Source organism: Ranitomeya variabilis, chromosome 8 (assembly GCF_051348905.1).
Source record: "Ranitomeya variabilis isolate aRanVar5 chromosome 8, aRanVar5.hap1, whole genome shotgun sequence".
NCBI lineage: Eukaryota > Metazoa > Chordata > Amphibia > Anura > Dendrobatidae > Ranitomeya > Ranitomeya variabilis.
The window spans coordinates 112,712,000-112,739,452 of record NC_135239.1 but is presented as its reverse complement, the minus strand read 5'-3'; the positions used below and the strand labels follow the sequence as shown (position 1 = coordinate 112,739,452).

General features: G+C 43.2%; 1 protein-coding gene across 3 annotated transcripts in view; it reads left to right on the top strand.

The window, feature by feature from the left end:
- Window positions 1–27,453, top strand: part of OLFML2B (olfactomedin like 2B) — a 626,988-nt gene that overhangs the window by 260,258 nt on the left and 339,277 nt on the right. For all 3 annotated transcript variants that reach the window (XM_077278505.1, XM_077278504.1, XM_077278503.1), the window contains exon 3: window positions 16,282–16,389. In XM_077278505.1, coding sequence (XP_077134620.1) covers window positions 16,282–16,389 — 108 coding nt within the window. The remainder of the gene's footprint in view (window positions 1–16,281; window positions 16,390–27,453) is intronic.

Below are 27,453 nucleotides of genomic sequence, written 5' to 3'. Positions count from 1 at the left end.
CCGAAGCGACAGCGTGCAGTGGGGGCGGGAAGACATCGAGGGTGAGTATATCGCTATTTTTTATTTTAATTCTTATTTTTTGACCACTTATATGGTGCCCAGTGCGTGGAGGAGAGTCTCCTCTCCTCCACCCTGGGTACCAACCGCACATAATCTGCTTACTTCCCGCATCGTGGGCACAGCCCCGTGCGGAAAGTATACAGATCAATGGACCCCTAGGTGTGCGGAATCCCCTGCAATTCCGCATTTTAATGAACATGTTGCTTTTTTTTCCGCGATGCGATTTTTTAGCGGAAAAAAAGGCTACATTTGCACAAAAAATGCGGAATACACTTAAAATAATGGGAGGCATATGTAAGCGTTTTTTTCGCGTTTTTATCACGTTTTTATAGCGAAAAAACGCGAAAAAAACGCGAAAAATACTTAACGTGTGCACATGGCCTAATGTTTTACAATGAGAAACAGCAAACATATAGAGGCTTAGAACTGTTTGCAAAGTGAATAAAGAAACATTTCTCAAGATTGTGTCACTAATGATCATTGTCTGGCACATATGTAAATGTTTTACAAGAAATGCAGCTATGTGATTGTCTGAATGCATTTGGTATACAGTATTTTAATCTTGATTCCAAATCGCCATTTGTATATTCGACATTTGTACATTTGAGGCAGCCAAAGTTTTGGCTCTCACTCTCAAGGAGAGAAACTAATATAGTCGACAAAGAAATATTTGCAATGAACTACTGAGCCAAACTAACAGCATTGCTTTATCAAATTTATTTATCTGAAGTGTATTGTGTCCAATGTGAGCAACCAGGCAACATAAAAAGGAGCTTTTCAAGTGAGCTCTTTAAGGTACACAAATGTTATGAAGTCTTTGCCAACAAGGATGTGGTTTCACCAATGGAGGGTACCTTTTTTAAAAATATAGTATTGCCATCACAGCCCCTTGCCCAAAACGCACCATACAGAGCACGTTCACCCTGGTGATCTAGTGGCAGTTAAAGGACACATTGCAGGAGACAGAATTAAGAAGTAGGCCCAATGTAATGTCATGCCCAATTCCCCAATGTGGGATCCTTTTTTACAAAATAAAATGGTGCCATCACAGCCCCCTTGCCCAAAGTTCACCGGCCTATAACAGTACAGAGCACGTAGAGCATCATCCACATCTAGTGGCTCTGGATGATGAGGATAAGGATAGGGAGGAGGATAACAACAAACAGACCAAATATGGAAGCATATACCCATGTGTGGTTTTGAGGAGGTGTATGAGAATACACCTCCCCAAAAGAGAGAATGTATTTGGGGTAATGTTTAGCTGTTTTCACTTGGTGGTGTACAGAAGTCTTTCCCATTCCAGCCCTTGTTCATTTTTATAAGAGTCAGCCTGTCAGCATTTTCAGTTGACAGGCGGATGCGCTTATCTGTTATAATTCCACCAGTGGCACTAAACACGCGCTCTGACAGAACGCTAGCAACAGGGCAGGCCATGACCTCCAAGGCGTAGAGAGCCAGTTCATGCCATGTGTCCAGCTTGGATACCCAATAATTAAAAAGCGCAGAGGAATCACAGAGGATGTTTGTACGATCTGCAAGGTACTCCCTCAGCATCTTCCCAAACATTGCACTTCTTGTGAGCACCCCTTGCCTCTGTGCCGTCACGATGGGAGGTTCTAAGAAAACTGTCCCAGAACTTTGCCTTTGTTCCCCTGCCTGAGCTGGATTGTACTTTTGTCTCTCTCGCTTGGACTCCTTGGTTGTACAACAAACTATGACGTCTGCTGCCAGTGTTCTCACATTGGAATTTTCTAAGTAATTGCGCTACAGGGGCCCTCTGGTACTACAACATTTTAGTACATCTCTCTGCCTCTGGTAGAAGAGATTGAAAGTTCTCCTTGTATGTATTAGTCAAGGGACTACTAGCCGGAAACCTGGTCACTATTTGTAGTTTATATGCTCCTAATAAAAAACACCTAAAATGGCTACTATTATTACTGAAGAAAATTGAGGACTTCAGAGAAGGCTCCCTTATTATAGGAGGAGACCTGAATATAGCATTAGAACCCCTAATAGATACAACAACAAAAAAGAGCACAATTTCCATGAAAGATTTAATTAGAATAAAAACAAAACTCGGGTCAATGCAGGTATTAGACATTTGGAGGCACTTACATCCGTCTGATCTTGATTTCACTTACTATTCTCACCCCCATAAATCATATCACCGGCTTGACTATATCTTCATACCTAGGCAACTGCTACCTAATGCATTAAGTTCTAACATACTCCCTAATATCCATTCAGATCATTCCATAGTAATGTTTCAAACGATGCTAACCAGACTCTTTTCCATTAATAGATTATGGCAACTCAATGAGTCCATTTTGAACTCTCCGGAAATCAAAGCTAGTATTTCAAAAAAACTCGATCAATACTTTGAACAAAATGATACTGGAGAGATCTCAGCTTCGATTCTATGGGAAGCCCATAAATCCGTAATCAGGGGAGAATTGATCTCAATTTTGTCGTATCTCAATAAACAGAGACAGTTGGAATTAAAAACCCTATACGATGAGATACATGATCTCGAAATCCAACATAAGAAACAGGTGGAACAACAACTATTAGACGAATTAACCAGGAAAAGGCAACGCTTAAAAGAAATCTTAAACTTAAAATCAGTGAAATGGTACTCCTCGTGGTGAACCAAAATGTTCGTTCATGGCGACAAAGCATCAAAATTCATGCTATCAAGACTAAGGTGACGCCAGACACGTACCTACATACACTCTATCAAATCCTCAAGTGGCTAAAGCACTCAAAGTTATAAATTAATAGAGACAGAATTTCTAAACTACTATAAACAACTTTATAATTTACGCCCAAAAGAATCTAGCTCTGATAAATCTAAAAGGAAACATAATATTAAAACCTTCTTAACCCATTTGAGATTGCCCCAACTGACAGCTTCTCAAAAAAACCTCTTAATCAAACCATTTCGGCTCGAGGAGCTCCAGTCCACCCTGTCAAGGAACCCATCAGGTAAAGCCCCTGGTCCTGACGGATTATCAACAATCTAATATATAAAGCTGAATGTGTGTGTGTGTGTATGTATGTATGTATGTATGTCCGGGATTGGCATCTGAACCGTAGCAGCTACAGCCACAAAATTTTGCACAGTCACACGTCTGGACCCCGAGAGCGTCATAGGCTATGTTGTGAGGTGAAATTTTAACCCCGCGCTTTCCAATTCACCAAACAATTTTGCCCCTATCTACATAATGGGGAAAAAGTGAAAGGAAAAGTGTTGGAGGCGTCGCAGCTACAGGCACAAAATTTTGCACAGTCACACGTCTGGACCCTGAGAGCGTCAAAGCTATATTGTGAGGTGAAATTTTAACCCCGCGCTTTCCAATTCACCAAACAATTTTGCCCCTATCTACATAATGGGGAAAAAATGAAAGGAAAAGTGTTGGAGGCAAATTAACAGCTGCCAGATGTGAACAAGGGGGACTTAAAGAATGACAGCGATGGCACCAAAGAGTATATACTGTACAGTTGCTAAGGTGGGGCCCCAACATGGGATAATCACACCACCACGGGGATATGAACACACACACAAAATGCGCCACACACTACCACGTGCTCGAACACATATACCACCCTCAGTGCACATTTCACCACACATACACCAACCTCGCCACATAAAAGCAGAAACACAAAAGTCGCCGCTCAAAACTCGCCACGCGCAAAACTCTCCACATGCAAAACTCGCCACACGTGCAAAACTCGCCACACGCAAAACTTGCACACGCAGAAAAATTGCCACACGCAGAAAAATTGCCACATGCACAAAAGTTGCAACACATGCAAAAGTTGCCTCACACAAAACTTGCACATACTCAAAAGGCACCACACATAAAACTCGCCACGCGCAAAACTCGCCATGCGCAAAACTTGCTGCACACAACTTGCTACACTAACCTGTCACATGCAACTCGACACACAAAAAGTTGCTACACGCATGTCGCCACACAAAACTCATCTCACAAAAGTCCCTACATGCATGTCGCCACACGCAACTCAACACACACAACTTGACACACGAAACTCGCCCTAAAACACACACAAGTCTGGTATCCTTCAAAAATAAAAATCTGATTAATAAGCAGACAAACTACAAGAGCAACAAATGTACCATATAGGAATCCGGCAGCTGTCAGTCACATGACCAGTCTATTATGTGTATGTGTGAGCTAATATATACTGCCAGGGGGTGGGCTTACTGTTGGCTGGGGATTTATCAGGCTGCCATTTTAGCTTACAAATACTGAGGTAAAAATACTGACCAAATAACGTGTGAACGAGGGCTAATACAGGAGGAGATGACATACAGCTATATACTATATACAGGAGATGACACACAGGTATATACTATTTACAGGGGAGATGACACACAGGTATATACTATATACAGGAGGAGATGACACACAGATATATACTATATACAGGAGAGATGACACACAGGTATATACTATATAGAGGAGGAGATGACATACAGGTACATACTACATACAGGAGGAGATGACATACAGGTATATACTATATACAGGAGGAGATGACACACAGGTATATACTATATACAGGAGCAGATTACCTACAGGTATATAGTATATACAGGAGGAGATGACACAGGTATATGCTATGTATAGGAGGAGATGACATACAGGTATATACTATATACAGGAGATGACACACAGATATATACTATATATAGGTGAGATGACACACAGGTATATACTATATACAGGAGATTACATACAGGTATATCTAATATATAAAGCTGAATGTGTGTATGTATGTATGTGTGTATGTCCGGGATTGGCATCTGTACCGTCGCAGCTACAGCCACAAAATTTTGCACAGTCACACGTCTGGACCCCGAGAGCGTCATAGGCTATGTTGTGAGGTGAAATTTTAACCCCGCGCGTTCCAATTCACCAAACAATTTTGCTCCTATCTACATAATGGGGAAAAAGTGAAGGGAAAAGTGTTGGAGGAAAATTGACAGCTGCCAGATGTGAACAATGAGGACTTAAAGAATGAGAGCGATGGCGACAAAGAGTATATACCGTACAGTTGCTAAGGTGGGGCCCCGACATGGGATACTCACCACACACGGGGATATGAACACAAACACAAAATGCGCCACACACTACCACGTGCTTGAACACATATACCACCCTCAGCACACATTTCACCACACACACACACCAACCTCGCCACATAAAAGTCGAAACACAAAAGTCACCACTCAAAACTCGCTACATGCAAAACTCGCCATATGCAAAACTAGGCTCACGCAAAACTCGCCACACGTGCAAAACTCACCTCATGGAAAACTCACCTCATGCAAAACTTGCACACACAGAAAAATTGCCACATGTACAAAAGTTGCACCACATGCAAAAGTTGCCTCACACAAAACTTGCACATACTCAAAATGCACCACACATAAAACTCGCCACGCGCAAAACTCGCCATGCACAAATCTTGCTGCACACAACTTGCTACACTAACCTGTCACATGCAACTCAACACACAAAATGTTGCTACACGCATGTCGCCACACAAAACTCATCTCACAAAAGTCGCTACATGCATGTCGCCACACGCAACTCAACACACACAACTTGACACATAAAACTCGCCCTAAAACACACACAAGTCTGGTATTGTCCTTCAAAAATAAAAATCTGATTAATAAGCAAACTACAAGAGCAACAAATGTACCATATAGGAAATACGGCAGCTGTCAGTCACATGACCTGTCTATTATGTGTATGTGTGAGCTAATATATACTGCCAGGGGGGAGGGCTTCCTGTTGGCTGGGGATTTATCAGGCTGCCAATAGCAACCAATCACAGCTCAGCTTCTATTTTGCTACAGTTAATTAACCTGAGCTCTGATTGGTTAATATAGGCAACAAAGACATTCTCAGTATAACAAAGCTAATATATGTTGTGAAATGCTTCTATTTGCTTAGTTTTTGCCTTTTAATAATTACATTTCTATCTATTTGTTTTGTGGTTTTTGTGTGCAGAATAAATTTTTGTTAACACATTCTATTTTGCTAACAGCAGTCATTAACCCGGGCGAAGCCGGGTAGTACAGCTAGTATATTATAAGTCCTTCCCTCTTGTGCTGCTCCCACGCCTTCTAAATATGTGCAACTCAGTATTAAATGGTGATCACTTTCCTCTACAGACACTGGAAGCTAAAATATCATTAATATATAAAGAAGGCAAGGACCAAGAGCAATGTAGCAGCTACAGACCAATCTCGCTGCTCAATGTTGATTTGAAACTATTCGCTAGTATGATAGCATGTAGAATAGCAGAGTTTTTACCGGAACTGATATCTACGAATCAGACGGGTAGGGAGGGGAAGGACAATGCTTATAAGATATTACACCTCATGCACTATGCAACGGAAAAAAAGATACCCCTAGTTTTACTTGGGACTGATGCGGAAAAAGCCTTTGACTGGGTGGACTGGACCTATTTAGAGGAGACTCTGGTTGGTTTTGGCTTCCCGCAGCAGCTTACTTCTTCAATAATGGATATGTATAGAGACCCCAGAGCCCGTATTAGAATAAATGGTATGCTGACAGATATGGTTACAATCAAAAATGGCACACTTCAGGGATGTCCCCTGTCGCCGATTCTCTTCATGCTGGCGATGGAGCCCTTACTAAGAGCCATACAGCAGAACCCAGAAATTGAAGGTATTAGAATAGGCAAAACCCAATACAAAACAGCGGCTTTTGCCGATGACCTCCTTGTACTGATGACAAGGCCGCTCAAAAGCCTGCCTGGCTTGATGAAGGTTTTAGAGGAATATAGCTCCTTGACAAATTTCAAAGTAAATCTATCTAAATCAGAGGCTCTAGACCTTAACGTTCCCTCATATACTCTTACTAAGTTAAAAAAACTATACCCTTGCTCATGGCCTAAACAATATATTACGTACCTAGGAATTAAAATATGCAGAAACCCAAAAAAGTTATTCGCTCTCAACTATTACCCTCTATTCGACAAGGTTAAATCTACCATAAAATCTTGGAGAGACCATTACCTGTCATGGACAGGAAGGAAAAACCTCCTTAAGAGCTTAATACTCCCCAAATTTATTTACTTGTTCCAAATGCTTCCCATATACATACCAGACTCCTACCTCGCCAAAATAAATTCTTTATTTCTCCAATATATATGGAAAAATATTAAACCACGAATAGGTTATCGCACGCTGACATTATCTAAACCAAACGGCGGTATGAGTGCTCCTGACATAAGTAAATATTATTATGCCGCAGTATTGTCGCGAGCAGTTGACCTAATCCGAGACACTCAGAACAAACAGTGGTTGGCGGTGGAGGAGAGACTTTCACCTTTACCCATCAGGCCACTTTTATTGACTTATGCTAAGGCACATCTGCCCCTTTACTCAATCCGCTTACCCAATCGCTTTTTAGAATCTGGGCTAAAACTTACAATATTCTTCTTCCCCCCTCATCTCCACTACTTACACTCTCGGACATTTTGGCCTACACACTTACAATAACAGCAAGAATAAATATTAACAGACAACAAGTGTTTGGTATACCTATAGATCAATTAATGTCAGATGGAGCACTCCTCCCAGTATCAGAAATTAGTAAACTCCCAGGCCTTTCGAACCTTAATTTTATACAATACTGCACTCTCAAAAATTCACTGAAACAGCTACACTATAACCCAGACCCCACTCGAAATCTTACACCCTTTGAAACCCTGTGTGCTAAAATGACTAGACCCTTAAAAGTACTCTCTACAATTTATCAATCACTTTTAACTGAAAATCTCTGCTTAAAAAGAGCCTACATAGCAAAATGGGAAAAGGATTTGGGCTACATATTTTCTAAGGCACAAGTGCTACATATCTATAAGCATTCACACGGTCCTACAAAATGCGTGAAAACTCAGGAAAATTCCTATAAAATAATATCTAGGTGGTACACAGACGCAAATTCGGGCCTGGAAAGCAGATACCGCAGTCACGTGCTGGAGATGTGAGGAGGGAATTGGAGACTACATTCACTTATGGTGGTCGTGTCAAATCATAAAATCTTTTTGGTCATCAGTGGAAAAGGTCATCCAAGAAATTACTAGGAAAAAACTGAAACTGACACCTGAGATTGCACTTTTAAACTTTCATATAGGGACCGATCACGCTCGTTTAAATACCCTTGTATGTAGAATCGGTAAACTATTAATTCCGACATACTGGAAGTCAACAAACATGCCTTCATGCGCCCAATTATTAACAAAAATAGATCAATTATACCAAATGGCTGAACTGGTTCCTGCGGTGAATCATTCACAGCCAGCGTTTGAGGAGAAATGGCATCCATGGGTTCTATATAGGGCTCGTTGACAGGTGAAGACTGAAAATTTCAAATTAAACGTCATCTTGGTTGCTGTATGGTGTTCCCCCACCTTCTCCCTCAACCCCTACCACCCCTCCCCTCTTTTCACCCTCCAGCCTCTTCTCTATTTTCCTCTCTCTACTTTAACACTAATAATTACCTTTCCTTTTTTTTAAATTGCTATCTGTTAGCAGGTTAAAGACAAGTTGTAATCAATATCTTACCCCACAGTTTAGCCGCTCAATGTGAGTCTATTGTCTAAATTTTATGCTTGATACCTAAATGATATTTATCAACGCAGAGTATCATCTTTATTAACCTAAATCTAAGTTCAAGACCTTCGGCATCTGTTTTATGCTCTTAATTAGGCTGAATGTTTTGCCTTACATTTTTGTTATGACTTGTTATAACTTGTTACTCTATGTTTACACTTAATAAAAAGAACATTGAAAAGAAAAGAAAGTTCTCCTTGTAACATGGGTCTAGAACTGTCACCAACCAGTAATGAGTGTCGCCCAACATTTTTATGATGCGAGGGTCACATGAAATGCAGCGCAGTATAAAGTCATCCATGCATGCCAGACTGCTAACAGGCAAGACTTCCGTGTCCTCTCCAACAGGACGACTGACCATGCTGTCCTCCTCCTCCTCCTCCTCATCCTCATCCTCCTCCTCCCTGTGTTCAGGCCATCCCTGCTGAACAGACGGTATGACAGCTATGTTAGTTGTACCATCTATAGCGCATGAAAGTAGCTCATGTTCTTCCTCCTCCTCAATGACTACCAATCCAAGTTGAGAAGACATGAGGCTGGGCTGAGTGTAATCCCCCTGTATGGTTCTTTGCTCCATGTCCTCGTGCTCTGCCTGCAATGCATCTTCTTTAATTGTGAGCAGAGAGGTTTTCAGAATGCTGAGAAGCGGGATGGTGACGCTAATTATGGTGTCATCGCCGCTCACCATCTTGGTGCAGTCCTCAAAGTTTTGGAGGATGGTACATATGTCGGACATCCATGTCCACTCCCTTGTTGATGTTGGTAGTCAACAACTGCCCTCTTCTGCTCACAAATCCTTTCCAACATATGCAGTGTAGAGTTCCAGCATGTGGGGACATCACACACCAGCCTGTGAGCTGGAAGCTGCAAATGTTGCTGAAGCACAGCAAGAGCGACTGAAGCTGTAGCTGACTTTCTAAAATGGGCAGACAGACAGCGTACTTTCACTAGCAGATCTGGCAGCTCTGGGTAGCTTTTCAGAAAACATTGAACCACGAGATTAAGCACATGGGCCAAGCAAGGTATATGTGTGAGCTCACCTCGCCTCAGAGCTGCCACCAGGTTACGGCCATTGTCACACACAACCATTCCTGGCTGTAGGATCAGCAGTGTCATCCAAACATCTGACTGCTCTTTCAGCACTGTCCACAACTCTTGTGCGGTTTGTCACCTATTCAGATTAGCTTCAGCACAGCCTGTTGCCGCTTGGCTGAGGCAGTGCTGCAGTGCTTCCAGCTTCTGATTGATGTGTTGATTTCAGAACTGGAGGATGAAGAGGAGGAGGATGAGGAGGAAGAGGAGGTACAGGAGCTGTAGACTGTGGGGGCAACTCTGATTGACGTAGGGCCAGCAATCCTCGGCATGGGGAGGATGTGTTCCATCCCAAAGTCTGACTGGGTCCCGGCTTCCACTGTTAACCCCGTATGCCGTCAGTGAGATGTACCATCCTTGCCCACAAGCACTTGTCCATGTGTCCGTGGTTAGGTGGACTTTCCCTGTAACAGCATTGTTGAAGGCACGGGTAATGTTGTGGGACACATGCTGGTGTAATGCCAGAACAGCACACTGGGAGAAATAGTGGCGACTGGGGACCGATTACCTTGGGACGGCCGCCGCCATCAGGTTACGAAAATCTTCTGTCTCAATGAGCCTAAAAGGCAGCATTTCTAGCGCAAGCAGAAGAGAAATATTAGAATTTAGGACTGTGGACTGTGGGGCATTGGCTGGGTATTTCCTCTTGCATTCCAAAGACTGGGTTATAGACAACTGAAGGCTGTGCTGGGAAAAGGATGTGGACAGGCTTGATGATGGTGCTGCTTGACTTTGGGCCACAACAGGTGCAGGGCTAGAGGCATCTTCACATGCATGGTGTACTGGGGATTGGTTTCTATGCAAAACAGTGGAAGAAGCAGTGGTCCTGGAGCCTGGGGTTCGGCCCACAAAGTCGGGTGCTTTGCTGCCATGTGCCTGATCATGCTGGTGGTGGTCCGGCTGGTTGTTTTGCTACCCCTGCTGATGCGTTCATGGAAGGTACTGCAAATGGCCTGTTTGGGGTCATTGGCAGAGTTTTTAAAAAATAACCAGACTCGTGAAGATCTAACAGTTGGAATGGCAACTTCCCTCATGTTGGTGTTACGGGGAACAGATGCACGCCTTCTGTCTGTGGCCACCACACTGCTTCTTCCTGCCTGTTGGGGTGATATGCCTCCTCCCCATGTGTGCTGCTGCCTTCGTTCTGCATGTCCTCCTGCCAGGTTGGGTCAGTCACATAGTCATCCACCACCTCATCTTCCACATCGGCACCCTGCTCCTCCTCATGACTTTCTGGCAATTGTGTCTCATCATCGTCAACCTCTTCTTACACTTTTCCACCATCACCTTCACGTGACCGGGGATGGTCAAAGCTTTGGGCATCCCTACATGCGATCTCATCTGTCCCCACTTCAAGTTGACCGGCTGAGAGTTCTGAATCTTGAAATGGAAAACTGAACAGCTCTTCAGAGTGTCCAAGTGTGGGATCAGTTGTCTCAGGGTACTCGGCATGGTGGGAGGAGGGAGGATCAGGTTGAGGAATATCTGGGCCACACTCATGGCTACTCAGACTTGACCGTGTGGAAGACATGGTGGTGGTCGTGGTTAAGTGACTGGAAGCATTATACGCTATGCAACCAACAACCATTTCACACTGCTCTGGCTTCAATAGAGGTGTGCTGCGGTCCCCTAGAAACTGGGACAGGAAGGTCGAGCAAGAAGATGTGGGTCTTTGTTGTTGCCCACTTTCACCTTGGCCACGGCTTCATCCTCTGCATGCACCACCATCATCACGTCCACTTTCCGTCCCTTGCCCATTTTAAATGGACTACTGCAGTATTTCAAATGCTCAACACAAATATATTTATTAGTAGCTAAATAATATCTGATCTGTATGCCTGCAAATCTACGATTTTTCAAACCCAAACACCAGGCAAGCCTCAGCCTGACATAACAGACTGTATTCAATTTTTGGGGGCTTTTTTGTGAAGTTAATTTATGCAAAATAGTGCTATATATAAGTAGAGTAACAGACAGCAAAAAAAGGGGTGCACCGGCCTACAATGCCCACACTTGGAGCACGCAGATATATGGGGGCTGTCATGGAAATACCACACTGGCAAATATGTGGCCTTTTTATATTTTTTTAAGCTAAATAGTGCTGTATATAATTAGAGTTTCAGACAGCAAAAAAAGTGGTACACCGGCCTACAATGACCAAACTTTGAGCACGCAGATATATGAGGGCTGTCACGGAAATACCACACTGGCAAATAAAATATGTGGCCTTTTAATTTTTTTTATGCTAAATAATGCTGTATAAAATTTCAGTAACAGACAGGAAAAAAAGTGGTCCTCCGGCCTACAATGACCATACTTGGAGCATGCAGATATATGAGGGCTGTCACGGAAATACCACACTGGCAAATATATGTGGCCTGGTTTTTTTTTTTTTAAATGCCAAATAGTGCTGTGTATAATTAAAGTAACAGACAGCAAAAACAGTGGCAAAACGGACTACAATGCCCAAACTTGGAGCACACAGATATATGAGGCCTAGCTAGCTAGCACACACAACTATGCTACGTATGCCTGACAAACTATGATTTTTAAATAGGCCTCAGTCTGACAGAACAGACTGCATATTTTTTTGGGGGGAGTGAATTTTTGGGAAAAAAATGCAACTAGGTATGTAGTAAAGAAGCTGCAGCAGCAGCAGCAGACAGTTATGGAGCTTTGGGAGGGATGCAGTGGGAGCAATGGACGCATATACAGTGCCTGCAGGCCTTGCACTGATGTGGATATGCTGTGCCCTGCCTACCTAGGGCTGCAATATCGGGACCCACGAATTAGCCCTAAAAAGGACTGTTGGTTTCTCAGGAGTTGTGTATTTAAGAGTTGCAGACATACACTAACTCTAAAAACCACGATTCTGACCCTGTCAGCAAAGATGGCTGCGGCATTTCATGGCCTGGCAGACAATCCCTGCATCATGATTCGGTCTCTAAAGTCCGCTAAAAATGCTGGGTGGAGACACCAGTTACCGCCGAATAATTCCGGAAATGCTCGGTGCCCGCCGAGTACACCGAGCATAGTGATACTCGAGCGAGTAATGAGTAGTGGCGAGCACGTTCGCTCATCACTAGGGTTGAGCGACCTTTAGTTTTTTAGGGTCGAGTCGGGTTTTGTGAAACCCGACTGTCTTAAAAGTCGAGTCGAGTGAAATCGGCCGACCACCGTGAAAAGTCGGGTTTCGGCCGAAACACGAAACCCAATGAAGGAAAATTATTTTATTTTTTTTATTTTTTTTCTCTCTCTCTCTCTCTCTCTCTCTCTCTCTCTCCCTCCGTCCCAGCACAGAAAATTTCGTATTGCACATTCCAAATCCCTACTGCGCACAAGCGATAACATGACGAAAGGCGTTCACTCCCCTAAGACCTATGTCATCACTCTGCCCACGCTCATTCATTGGCTGAAAAAATGGCGCTAAACGCGTCATACGAAACGCGACTTTGGCGCCAAGATCGCGTACCGCATGGCCGACCCCGCACAGGGATCGGGTCGGGTTTCATGAGACGCCGACTTTGCCAAAAGTCGGCGACTTATGAAAATGAACGACCCGTTTCGCTCAACCCTACTCATCACTAATCATCAGTCATAAACAAGATTGTATTATATCAAGCAGTATAGGAGAGACCATAAACATAAATCAACACCTCACTTGTGAGAGCGACTATGTTATGTATGTGATTACTTGTGCCTGTGGCCTTCAAAACGTGGGTCGCACCACACAGACAGTGCGATCGCGTATGAAGGGTCACAGGCACAAAACCAAAAAAGTTTTTTTTTAAACACAGTCTATCCAGACACCTCCTGGTTAAACATCACAAAAAATATGACATAAAGGTAACCCATGTGGAACAAATACCACAGAATGACACAAACAGGATCCAAAAATTAAATAGAAAAGAGTCCTACTGGATTTTCCAGTTGAAAGCCTTATATCCCGACGGCCTCAAAGAAACAGTGGAAAATGTGTAGAGATTTTTAATGGAGAGGGGAGAGAGGCGGGTAAGGGAGAAGGGGTGAAAGATGAAAAAACATTTTTTTCAGAACTTTTAATTTTTTGCCAAGACGACATGTAATATAATTGTTTTGTAAATATCTGTGGATAGGATTACAGGATTCACTGTGTTATTTTTACAATCTATAATACAGCTCTGGCAAAAAACACCACATAAAAACCCTGTCATTGGGCAGCCCAATCTGCAGACCTGAACCCCATTGAAAACCTCTGGAATGTAATCAGGAGGATAACGGATAGTCACAAGCCATCAAACAAAGAAGAACTGCTTACATTTTTGCACCAGAAGCAGTGTGAAAGACAGGTGGAAAGCATGCCAAGACGCATGAAAGCTGTGATAAAAAGTCATGGTTATTCCACAAAATATTGATTTCTGAACTCTTTCTGAGTTAAAACATTAGTATTGTTGTTTCTAAATGTCTATGAACTTGTTTTCTTTGTATTATTTGAGGTCTGAAAGCACTGGGTTGTTTTTTTTTATTTTGACCATTTCTCCTTTTCAGAAAAAAAATACAACATTTATTGCTTGGAAATTCGTAGACATATTGTCAGAAGTTTATAGACTAAAAGAACAATTTACATTTTACTAAAAAAAAAAACTATAAAGAGAAAAATCAGACAAACTGAACATTTTGCAGTGGTCTCTTAATTTTTACCAGAGCTGTATGTTTTGCATATATATTTTTTATGTTGTTTTTTTCCTTTCTATATATACCATTATATCATTCTGACATACTAAGATTGGTTCTAGATCACACTGACCCAATTGGGGAGGGGTGTTAATCCTAATTAATTGAGGCACACCCCTGCTATGTCTCAGGAGTCACCAGTCTATAAAGACAACTTTCCTTTAAAAAAATATTAAAAGCACATATTATACCTGATGAAGGCCGTTGCCGGCTGAAACGTGTTGTGTTGTTCTTGTTAAAGTGTCCTAATAAATTTGTTACTGAGCAAATTATCTCAACTTCAAACTATCCTTGCCCTCCGGAAGCGCAGAGAAAGGAATTGTGTTTTATTTACCAGTACAGCAGAGCTGTGAGAGCTGCAGAAAATCTGTATGTATGGAAACAAGGGTCAGTTCTAATGTCTTGTGTTATTACATGTCTCACAATGGTAACTCCCCTTATCTTTTAAAATAATTTCTGGAGGCAGATTCTTATACAGCCTCTAGCTTCTAACAGCTCATTTACATATAAGACGTGGATTTCTCTGGGATAATACATTGGATCACAGATATCAAGTTATTATTTTGTTCAGCTTTCTATGACCTACGTTCCCATAGAGACGGCTTAGGATGGTTAATCCTACTGATAGAATACCTTTAAAAATGTTAACAAAACATTAATTAAAACAATTTAGAAACAAAAAAGAGTAGAAGATTCCATAAGGAAGTTGCATTTCCTGAAACAATTTCCACTTAAGAAATTTGCTATTTTTGACCACCTGAAAAAAACTGTGCGTGCACTAAAGGCCATTTTTAAAAAAAAAACATGTTGGGGACATGATCTAGTGACAGTTACTGATATATAAGTGTTATACATTTCCCTTCTGTGTATCATAGTGTGGCTGCTGATAGAGGAGCATGTGACCAGGCCAGTTCACCAGCGTCCTCCATTTCATCTTCCATTAGAAAGCTGTTTTTCTGTTGGACAGGGCTGATTGACCAATCTGATCACATGCTCCTCTGCCATTAGGCATTTTGTGGACAGGAGAATTGTGCAGTCTGTGAGGAAAGAGCAAAATTGAACTAAGAAGTACAGGAGGAGAACCTGTAAAAGGTATATTTTAGTATCTTTTATGCCAACTTAGTTTCCAAAAGAAAATGTGGAATTGTTTTGCTATTTTATACTTCTTTTTCTAGTTTAATAAAATGAACGTGGTTTGCCAGTAATGAATATGACTGAATTGCAACTTTTTAAAAAAGTCACTCAGAAGTCCACAAATTCAAGCCAGATGCGGGGATAAAAAGTGGAAAAACGAGTAAAGATGCTCTAAATTTATCAAACATTATGAAACACTGATATATTAGATTCAAATGAAAGCAATGCATCTGCAAATCAAAAAAGACATTAAAAACCCCTCATGATGATTTCACCGCTGTGTGTCTGGGCTATTCTCTTAGTGCTTGTAGCAGCCAAATGGAAAAACCTTGTGCTATTTTGGCTGCTGACAGGACAGACCGGTCGCTGCCACCCTTATAAAATAAATAAATATAAATAATCTTTATTTGTATATATTGCGCTAGCATATTCCACAGCGCTTTACAGTTTCCACACATTATCATCGCTGTCCCTGATGGGGCTCATAATCTAAATTCCCTATCAGTATGTCTTTGGCAGTGTAGCATATTGAGAGCCCAATTACAACAAGTTTCAGCTTTGCTGTGTTAATAATATTATTGTGTGATCTTCTTCAACAGCTTTCTGCTATTATAGAAATGTTGGAAGGGGCCTTCTATGGGCTAGATCTACTGAAACTGCATGCCGTCACTACAAAAATTGTTGGACGAGTTGATAAACTTGAAGAGGTAAGTTTACACAAAAAAGGCAGTATGCATGACATGAACACAATTCTGCAGACCTCATTGCAGATCTTTGTATCCAAGAGTATGGACATCGATGCACAGAATGGTCATGGGTAGGATTGAGCGTGTATATTTTCAAGTACTCGGTACTCGGCGAGTAATGCTGCGGTACTCGCGGTATCTGGAACATAGCGAGTATTTCACTACTCACCTAGCAATATTCGGATCTCCTGCACAGCGTCATAGATCAGTCATAGAATAGGTTTATATATACACTGCTCAAAAAAATATAGGGAACACAACAGAATATAACTCCAAGTGAATCAAACTTCTGTGAAATCAAACTGTCCACTTAGGAAACAAAACTGTTTGACAATCAATTCACATGCTGTTGTGCAAATGGAATAGACAACAGATGGAAATTATTGGCAATCATCAAGATACTCTCAATAAAGGAGTGGTTCTGCAGGTGGGGACCACAGACCACATCTTAGTACCAATGTTTTCTGACTGATGTTTTGGTCACTTTTGAATGTTGGTTGTGCTTTCACACTCGTGGTAGCATGAGAAGGACTCTATAACCCACACAACTGGCTAAGGTAGTGCAGCTCATCCAGGATGGCACATCAATGTGAGCTGTGGCAAGAAGGCTAGCTGTGTCTGTCAGCATAGTGTCCAGAGGCTGGAGGTGCTACCAGGAGACAGGCCAGTACACCAGGAGATGTGGAGGGGGCCCTAGGAGGGCAACAACCCAGCAGCAGGACCACTGCCTCAGCCTTGTGCAAGGAGGAACAGGAGGAGCACTGCCAGAGTCCTGCAAAATGACCTCCAGCAGGCCACAAATGTGCATGTGTCTGCACAAACGGTTAGAAACCGACTCCATGAGGATGGTCTGAGTGCCCAACGTCCACAGATGGGGGTTGTGCTCACAGCCGAACACCGTGCAGGACGCTTGGCATTTGCCACAGAATGCCAGGATTGGTAAATTCGCAACTGGTGCCCTGTCTGTTCACACATGAAAGCAGGTTCACACTGAGCACATGTGACAGACGTGACAGAGTCTGGAGATGCCGTCGAGAGCAATCTGCTGCCAGCAACATCCATCAGCATGACCGGTTTGGCAGTGGGTCAGTAATGGTGTGGGGTGGCATTTCTTTGGAAGGCCGCACAGCCCTCTATGTGCTCCCAGAGGTAGCCTGACTGCAATTAGGTACCGAGATGAGATCCTCAGATCCCTTGTGTGACCATATGCTGCTGCGGTTGGCCCTGGTTTCCTCCTAGTGCATGACAATGTCAGACCTCATGTGGCTGGAGTGTGTCAGCAGTCCCTGAAAGATGAAGGCATTGAAGCTATGGCCTGGCCTGCCTGTTCCCCAGACCTGAATCCTATTGAACACATCTGGGACATCATGTCTCGCTCCATCCACCAAAGTCACGTTGCAGCACAGACTGTCAAGGAGTTGGTGGATGCTTTAGTCCAGGTATGGGAGGAGATCCCTCAGGAGACCATCCGCCACTTCATCAGGAGCATGCCCATGTGTTGTAGGGAGGTCATACAGGCACGTGGAGGCCACACACACTACTGAGCATCACTTCCTTGTCCCGAGGCATTTCCAGTGAAGTTGGATCAGCCTGCAATTTGATTTTCCACTTTGATTTTGAGCATCATTCCAACTCCAGACCTCCATGGGATATTAGTTGTAATTTAAATTGATCATTTTTAGGTTTTACTGTTCTTAACACATTCCACTATATAATGAAGAAAGATTTACAACTGGAATATTTCATTCAGTGATATCTAGGATGTGGGATTTTAGTGTTCCCTTTAACGTTTTTTGAGCAGTGTATATAAACAGTATATGTCAGTGACTCATATATATACAGTACAGACCAAAAGTTTGGACACACCTACTCATTCAAAGATTTTTCTGTAGTTTCATGGCTAAGAATATTGTACATTCACACTGAAGACATCAAAACTATGAATTGACACACGTGGAATTATATACTTAACAAAAAAGTGTGAAACAACTGAAAATATGTCTTATATTCTAGGTTCTTCAAAGTAGCCACCTTTTGCTTTGACTACTGCTTTGCACACTCTTGGCATTCTCTTGATGAGCTTCAAAAGGTAGTCACCAGAAATGGTTTTCACTTCACAGGTGTGCCCTGTCAGGTTTAATAAGTGTGATTTCTTGCCTTATAAATGGGGTTGGGACCATCAGTTGTGTTGTGCAGAAGTCTGGTGGATACACAGCTGATAGTCCTACTGAATAGACTGTTTGAATTTGTATTATGGCAAGAAAAAAGCAGCTAAGTAAAGAAATATGAGTGGCCATCATTACTTTAAGAAATGAAGGTCAGTCAGTCTGAAAAATTGGGAAAACTTTGAAAGTGTCCCCAAGTGCAGTTGCAAAAACCATTAAGCGCTACAAAGAAACTGGCTCATATGAAGACCGCCCCAGTAAAGGAAGACCAAAAGTCACCTCTGCTTCTGAGGATAAGTTTATCCAAGTCACCAGTCTCAGAAATTGCAGGTTAACAGCAGCTCAGATTAGAGACCAGGTCAATGCCACACAGAGTTCTAGCAGCAGACACATCTCTACAACAACTGTTAAGAGGAGACTTTGTGCAGCAGGCCTTCATGGTAAAATAGCTGCTAGGAAACCACTGCTAAGGACAGGCAACAAGCAGAAGAGACTTGTTTGGGCTAAAGAACACAAGTAATGGGCATTAGACCAGTGGAAATCTGTGCTTTGGTCTGATGAGTCCAAATTGGAGATCTTTGGTTCCAACCACCGTGTCTTTGTGCGATGCAACAAAGGTGAATGGATGGACTCTACATGCCAGGTTCCCACCGTGAAGAATGGAGGAGGAGGTGTGATGGTGTGGGGGTGCTTTGCTGGTGACACTGTTGGGGATTTATTCACAATTGAAGGCATATTGAACCAGCATGGCTACCACAACATCTTGCAGCGGCATGCTATTCCATCCGGTTTGCGTTTAGTTGGACCATCATTTATTTTTCAACAGGACAATGCCCCCAAACACACCTCCAGGCTGTGTAAGGGCTATTTGACCAAGAAGGAGAGTGATGGGGGTCACAGTCACCAGACCTGAACCCAATCGAGATGGTTTGGGGTGAGCTGGACCGCAAAGTGAAGGCAAAAGGGCTAACAAATGCTAAGCATCTCTGGGAACTCCTTCAAGACTGTTGGAAGACCATTCCCGGTGACTACCTCTTGAAGCTCATCAAGAGAATGCCAAGAGTGTGCAAAGCAGTAATCAAAGCAAAAGGTGGCTACTTTGAAGAACCTAGAATATCTACTATATAATTGTCTAAGGGTACTTCCGTCTTTGTGCAGATTTTCCCCATAGACCTGCATTAGGTGTGGAAATTCCGCAGGTAAAAAAATGCACTTGTTATAAGTGCGTTTCTGCAGCAGTAATACATCAAAAACACATATAATCTGCACCTAAGTATATAAATAAAGTTTTGTCAAAGCTAAATTCCGTGAACTATCAAAAACAGAGCATAACATACAAAAGAGACAAAAACTGCAGTCAAAAACACAGTAAAAAAAGTAAAAAAAAAAAGTAAACGCTATAAAAAACATAAGTAACCTTATTTAAATAACAGGTGCAGAAATGGTGCAGAAATTCTGCAACACCAAAAAGTCAACAATGAGTTCCCACAATGATTATTTGGGGAGTGTTTGATGTTGCAGCGTTTCTGCAGCATTTCTGTACCTTCTAGGTCATTTACGGTAATTTGTTTGCCTTTTTTCATTGTGTTTTTGTGGGCATTTTTTAACGTGTGGTTTCATCATGCTTTTGATGCCGCAGTTCTTGTTTATTTTTGGTATGTGATATTCTATTTACATCTAATAGTTGTTTTTTTCAAATACCAACATTTCACGTGCAGATTACATGCGTTTTTAGTGCATTTCCACTGTAAATTTTTTGGTATCTATGGAAAAAAATCTGCACATGAAACTCAGCGTATCCGCAAGGGAAATTGACATTTTGTGGACTTAAAACAAGCACTGCAGGTCAGATTATACAGAGTAAATAAAAGCACAATGGACATGAGATTTCTATAAATCCCATTCACTTTTCTAGAACTGTAAGATGCTGCAAACCCATTATAGTCTACGGAGTCCGTGTTTTCTACAGGTAAAAAAACACATTTATAATGCATTCCCACAGCGGAACAACACTAATGATGCTTGTAATCTGTACGTCTGTACGTGACTGTATCAATAAAGTTTGTCAAAGCCAAAGACCAGGAAATATCAAAACAAAGCAGTTTTATTTAAAGCATGACATACCAAAAAGGAGATACATTTTGCAGCTTCAATAACACAGTTAAAACACTTAGGCCGGCGTCACACTAGCGAGTTTTACGGACGTATGAGCGCAGAAAATACATCCAGAAAATACGCATTGCACACGGCCCAATGATTCTCTATGGGGCAGTTCCTATCTGCCGTATATTACACATCCGTAATATACGGTATGTTAAGGGCGTAGAAAATCGCAGCATGCTGCGTTTGTCAGCGTATTGTGCAAAAAATCCGCCAATGAAAGTCTATGGGGGAGAGAAAATTACGGATTACACACAGACCATGCGTGTGACTTGCGAGAAATACGCAGCGGTGTTCTCTAGAAAAGCTGGCAATTCAGTGTGGTGTACAGTAAAATCACACTGACAGGTTAGAATAGAATAGGTAGAATAAATGTCTACACATAGAATAGGGGTGTATATATATATATATATATATATATATATATATATATATATATATATATATACACACATGTCAGTGAGACACATATATATATTTATATTTAATTCAGCGCTAAATAGCAGAAAAGCCGGTAATTCAATTGCCGGCTTTTCCTCTCTCCTTCACAAGCCTGAGAGGATATGATACATGGTTTACATACAGTAAACCATCTCATATCCCTTCTTTTATTACATATTCCAAGTGTCTCTGTGTAAGATGTGGGGTATCTAGCTATTAAATTAAAGGGTTAAATCCCTGAAAAAATGAGTGGGATTCCCAGAATGGGAAAGCCAGTGACTGAGGGCAGATATTAACCCCTTCGCGCCATGCGCTGTACTAGTACTGCGCCGCGGGCACTGCATTTGTGCCAGCCGCTGTACTAGTACGGCACTGCCATTTTCCCATCACTGCGTGGCATCACGCGGTGATCGGGTTCCAATGGCTGCACGTAACCCCGGGGGGCTGCACCGCCCCCCCGCATCAGCGATCGCTATGATTGGCTGGTCAATTCTGACCAGCCAATCACAGCGACATGACAATAAAGTTTAAAAAAAAAAAAAAAAGCATGTGACAGGCTGTGATTGGTGCTGTGTGACGTCACACCAATCACAGCCGTCACAGTAGGTGGGGTGATCGCCACGTCACCTCACCTGATTAACCCCTATGGCGCTGATTGGCTGAACATTCAGTTCTAGCCATTCAGTGCCAAAGGGGTTAATTTAAAATACCGATCACCGTCCTGCACGCCATCTTTCTCTCAGATTTGGCGTGCAGAGCGGTTGTCCAAGCCCCTCTGTCTGACCTGAGTGAAGGAATCCATTGGTGGCCAGTGTGATCAACCCGGCGATCTCCTGCCCTCCTGTGCTGTGTGCTGTGTGCTGTGTGCTGCTCCAGCTCCGTGCTCTGTGCTTGTGCTTTCTGCTGCCATCTGCCTGCTGAGTGAGGCCTGTGATCACAGCAGCAGCAGCACCTCCCCCACCCCTTTCCCATCCCCCCATCCCTGTTCCAGTACCCCCTCCCTCCCCCTCCCCACCCTCCAATTGAATTTTTTGTGCACTTTTTTGCGCTTTTTTTCCTGTGCGCGGTGTCCCGCGCAGAGCATTCGTGCTCTTCCTGTGTCCACAGCGCTCTGATCAGTATCGCTGCTGATCAGAGACTGCGCCACAGGACTTTTTTTTTTTAGCTAGTTAGCGTAGCGGACATTGCAGTCTAAGCGACGTCCGTTTTTTTTTTAGAAAAAAAATAGTAGTACAGTGTAGTTTTAGACGTAACAAGGTAGCGTAGCCGGCGTCAGTGTTTGGTGACGTCCCTCCATCCCTGTTCCAGTACCCCCCTCCCCCCTCCAATTCAATTTTTAGCGCACTTTTTTGCGTTTTTTTTCCTGTGCGCGGCGTCCCGTGCGGAGCATTCGTGCTCTTCCTGTGTCCGCAGTGCTTTGATCAGTATCGCTGCTGATCAGAGACTGCGCCACAGGACTTTTTCTTTTTTTAGCTAGTTAGCGTAGTGGACATCGCAGTCTAAGCGACGTCCAATTTTTTTTTTACAAAAATATAATAATAGTAGTTAGTAAAGTGTAGTTTTAGACGTAGATTAGCTGGTGTCACAGCATTAGTGACGACCGGTCTTTTTTTTTAGAGAAAAGAGAAAAGAACAGAGTAGTTTAGTGGTAGCATGTTAGTGTAGCCAGCATCACAGCGTTAGTGACGACCGATCATCTTTTAGAAAAAAAAAATCATACAGAGTAGTTTTATAGGTAGGGAGGTAGCGTCTTTTTTGCTTAATAAAATCTGCCATCGCCGGATAATCTCTAGTGCATTAGGGGAGCGTACGTCACACTGTTAGTGGTGTTCATTTTTTCTTTTGCAAAAAAAAGATTTAATTGCGTAGGGTAAATTTATACTTTTTTTTTCTACAAACTTATTTTTTTACATCTGATTTTTCTTTTCATCTTTTTTTCTTGTTTCTTCTACATTTTTTCTCACTACTTGTTTTTTCTCTCTGATTGGTTATAATAAAGAGTACCCTATACACAAGCCCCACACATTACACATGTTAAAGGACCACTTACACATACATCCCCAGGGTTTGGGGAAAAAAAATGGCCCATTCGTCAACAAGGTGCTATTCACCAGAGGAGGCTTACGCCATCGGATACAGCCAGTGAGGAAGATCCCACATTCCTCTATTCCTCCTCATCCTCATCCTCCTCCTCATCTGGTGAGGAAGGACCCCAACAAGGCGCCGTAGGACCCAGGCAACTCCTGCAGCAATCGATCCCGTATGGATTGCACCCCCTGAAAATTTTCAGCCCGTTATTCCAGATTTCAGCAGCAGCTCAGGAATCCAGTTTGACACCACTGGCCTCACTGAAATTGACTTCTTCAAATTCTTTTTCAGTGATGAAATAATAAATCTTATGGTGGCCCAGACGAACCTTTATGCCCAGCAATTTTTCACCCAAAATCCTACGTCATCTTACGCAAGATGGACCCCCGTAAATGCAGCAGAGATGATGACATTTTGGGGAATTTTGCTGCATATGGGCATAATCAAAAAGCCAAAGCTTCTGCAATACTGGAGTACTGACATTCTCTACAGTACAACGGTATTCCGCATGGCCATGAAAAGGACACGATTTGAAGGGATCCAAAAATTTTTGCATTTCAGTGATAATGCACAGTGTCCTCCTCAAGACGATCCAAACTTTGATCGTCTATATAAAATTCGGCCAGTGATTGAACACTTCAGCAGAAAATTTGCTGAAGCGTACACACCCCAGAGGGACATCGCTATTGATGAATCTCTCATTCACTTCAAAGGGAGGCTAAAATTCCGACAGTACCTGCCCAGTAAGAGGTCCAGGTACGGAATAAAGCTGTACAAACTGTGCGAGAGTACCTCAGGGTACACCCACAGATTTAGGGTCTATGAGGGGAAGGACATCCAGATTAACCCCCCTGATTGCCCCCTCATCCTGGGGGTGAGTGGGAAAATTGTGTGGGAATTGCTGCACCCACTGCTGGATAAGGGTTATCACCTCTACATTGACAACTTTTACACCAGCATCCCACTCTTCAAGGGCCTCTCTGCCAGAGGTACAGCTGCATGTGGCACCATGTGAAAAAATCAGCGAGGCCTCCCTAAGTCGCTAATTGGGCAAATGCTGAGAAAAGGGGAAAGCAGAGCCAAATGCGGTGACAACATACTGGTGGTCAAGTATAAGGACAAAAGGGATGTCCTTATCCTGACCACCATGCACCGTGACAACAGCACTCTTGTCACTGTTCGTGGGACCACAGCACAAGTCCTAAAGCCAGATTGTATCCTGGATTACAATCGGTACATGGGGGGTGTGGATCTCTCAGATCAGGTCCTCCAACCATACAGTGCCATGCAAAAAGCCAAAGGATGGTACAAAAAATTGGCCGTGCACATTGTACAGATGGCATGTACAATGCTTTTGTGCTGTCCTGATCTGCAGGCAATACAGGGACCTTCCTTCAGTTTCAGGAGGTAGTCATCAAGGCCCTAATGTTTGGCACTCAGGAAGGTGAGGGCCCCAGTACTTCTGAATCTGATAGTGCTTGTATTGTCCCAGGTCAACATTTCCCAGGACAGGTTCCCCAAACAGCGAGGACAGGACGATCACAAAAACGGTGCAGAGTATGTTCCAAGAGGGGAATCCGAAAGGACACAATTTACCATTGTGAAACCTGCCCTGAGAAACCTGGCCTTTGCATTTAGGATTGCTTCAAAGCATACCACACGTCCACAAATTAATAAAATCAGTTTATACCCTGTTGACACAATACCCTTTTATTATCTGATGTACCCCACACATCTTACACATACCGCCACATTATAAATTCATACACCAGTAAAACCAAAAGAATTATAATCAATACTATAAAACTATGCCTCTAGATATATTCCTTCAGGGGTGTAGTTTCCAAAATGGGGTCACTTGTGGAGGATTTCCACTGCTTAGGCACATCAGGGGCTCTGCAAACACAACATGACGCCTGCAGACTAGAGTTGAGCGACTTTTACTTTTTTAGGATCGAGTCGGGTTTCGCGAAACCCGACTTTCTCAAAAGTCGAGTCGGGTGAAATCGTCCGATTATTGCGAAAAGTCGGGGCTGACTGAAACACGAAACCCAATGCAAGTAAATGGGGAGGCAAAGTCGGCAGTGAGTGGAGGACAGGAAAACACCTACAGTGGCCATTTTAATGCAAAAACATCAATTCGTATTACTGAAGCTTGTCAATCTTAATTTACTTTATAATAATAATTAGGCATTGAAAACAGGGGGTCATTTGGCTAAAGTTGTAGGGGGGTAGGGCTGGCTCAAGATTTTCGTGGGCCCAGGAAACGCGGAATACGTCATGGCGGTGGAGCAGGGAGAGGTAAGTATTTCAACTTTGCAAGTGCTGTGATCCTGAGCAAGCAGGGGGGGGCCAACTAGTTGGCACTGACACAGGGCCCCCTCATAGTACGGTGGTGTGTTTGACAGTGGGCGGTGCCTCCCACTGCCAGAGACATTTTTGTGTACTATGAGGGGCCCTGTGCCAGTGCCAACGAGTATGCCCCCCCACCTGATGAAGGAACCTGCACTTTCATCTGCACCTTCCTCTTTCTCCCCATGTAAGGTGGTATAGTATGCGGGAAGAGGAACCTGACTTTCAGCAGGGTCAGATTCTGGCTGTGTAGAGTGCAAGGGGAATGTAGTGGTCTGGGTCAATGTACTAGCAGACTCATCTAGCAGTGGCTGGGCAATGGGAAGGATGAGGAGGAAACACAGATATAGGTCCAAATAAGTAGGCTAAATGCAGTTCAAAATTGGAAACAGGAGTACACAGGCGGCATAGCTTTGTTCAGTGGAGGACAACTGTAAGGAGTGGCTGACACAGTTACTAGGCCCAAATAAGTAAGTACGCTAAATGCAGTTCAAAATTGGAAACAGTACACAGGCGGTATAGCTTTGTTCAGTGGAGGACAACTGTAAGGAGTGGCGCAGGCAGACACAGGTAGTAGGCCTAAAATAAAAAAGTAGGCTCAAAGCAGTTCAAAATTGGTAGCAGGAGTAAACAGGCGGCATAGCTTTGTTCAGTGGAGGACAACTGTAAGGAGTGGTGCAGACAGACACAGGTAGTAGGCCTAAAACAAAAAAGTAGGCTAAATGTCTGCCAAAAAAATGTTTATAAATCAACAGGTGGCTGGTCATAAAACCCCTCTGTTTAACGCCACTTCGGATTTGTGCATCTCTAACACCTCTGCCATGTTGACCCCTACGGCTCCTGTGAGAACCATCACCGCTGCTGTGTGCTAGGAATGCCTGAACCAAACGGTCTACAAGAGTTGCTTGTTTGGTAGCCAATATTTGCTCAAGGTTCTCATGTGGCATGATATTTTGTAATTTTCCTTTATATCGTGGATCCAGGAGGCAGGCCAACCAGTAATCGTCATCAGTCATCATTTTGATAATGCGGGGGTCCCTTTTTAGGATACGCAAGGCTTACTCAGCCATGTGGGCCAATGTTCCAGGTGTCAATTCACTGCTTGTGCTGGGTTGAGGAGCACTTTCTTGCAAATCAACATCACTTGTGTCCCGCAAAAACCCTGTACCTGACCTTGCAACGCCACCAGTTTCTATTGCCCCCTGAGAAACATCCTCCCCCCATGAATATTCATCCCCATCATCCTCCTCCTCCTCTTCATCCGCCACCTTGCCTAGGAGAGTTCCCTGAGCAGACAATGGCTGACTGTCATCAAGGCTTCCCTCCTCCTCGGCTGCAGACGCCTGCTCCTTAATGTGCGTCAAACTTTGCATCAGCAGACGCATTAGTGGGATGCTCTTGCTTATGATGGCGTCGTCTGCATTTACCAGCCATGTGCATTCCTCAAAACACTGAAGGACTTGACAGAGGTCTTGTAGCTTCGACCACTGCACACCAGACAACTCCATGTCTGCCATCCAACTGCCTGCCCGTGTATGTGTATCCTCCCACAAATACATTACAGCACGCCTCTGTTCGCACAGCCTCTGAAGCATGTGCAGTGTGGAGTTCCACCTTGTTGCAACGTCGATTATTAGGCGGTGCTGGGGAAGATTCAACGATCGCTGATGGTTCAGCATACGGCTGGAGTGTACGAGCGACCAGCGGATGTGCGAGCAAAGTCTTCGCACCTTCAGGAGCAGGGCTGGTAACCCCGGATAATATTTCAGGAAGCACTGCATCACCAGGTTCAAGGTGTGAGCCAGGCAAGGTATGTGTT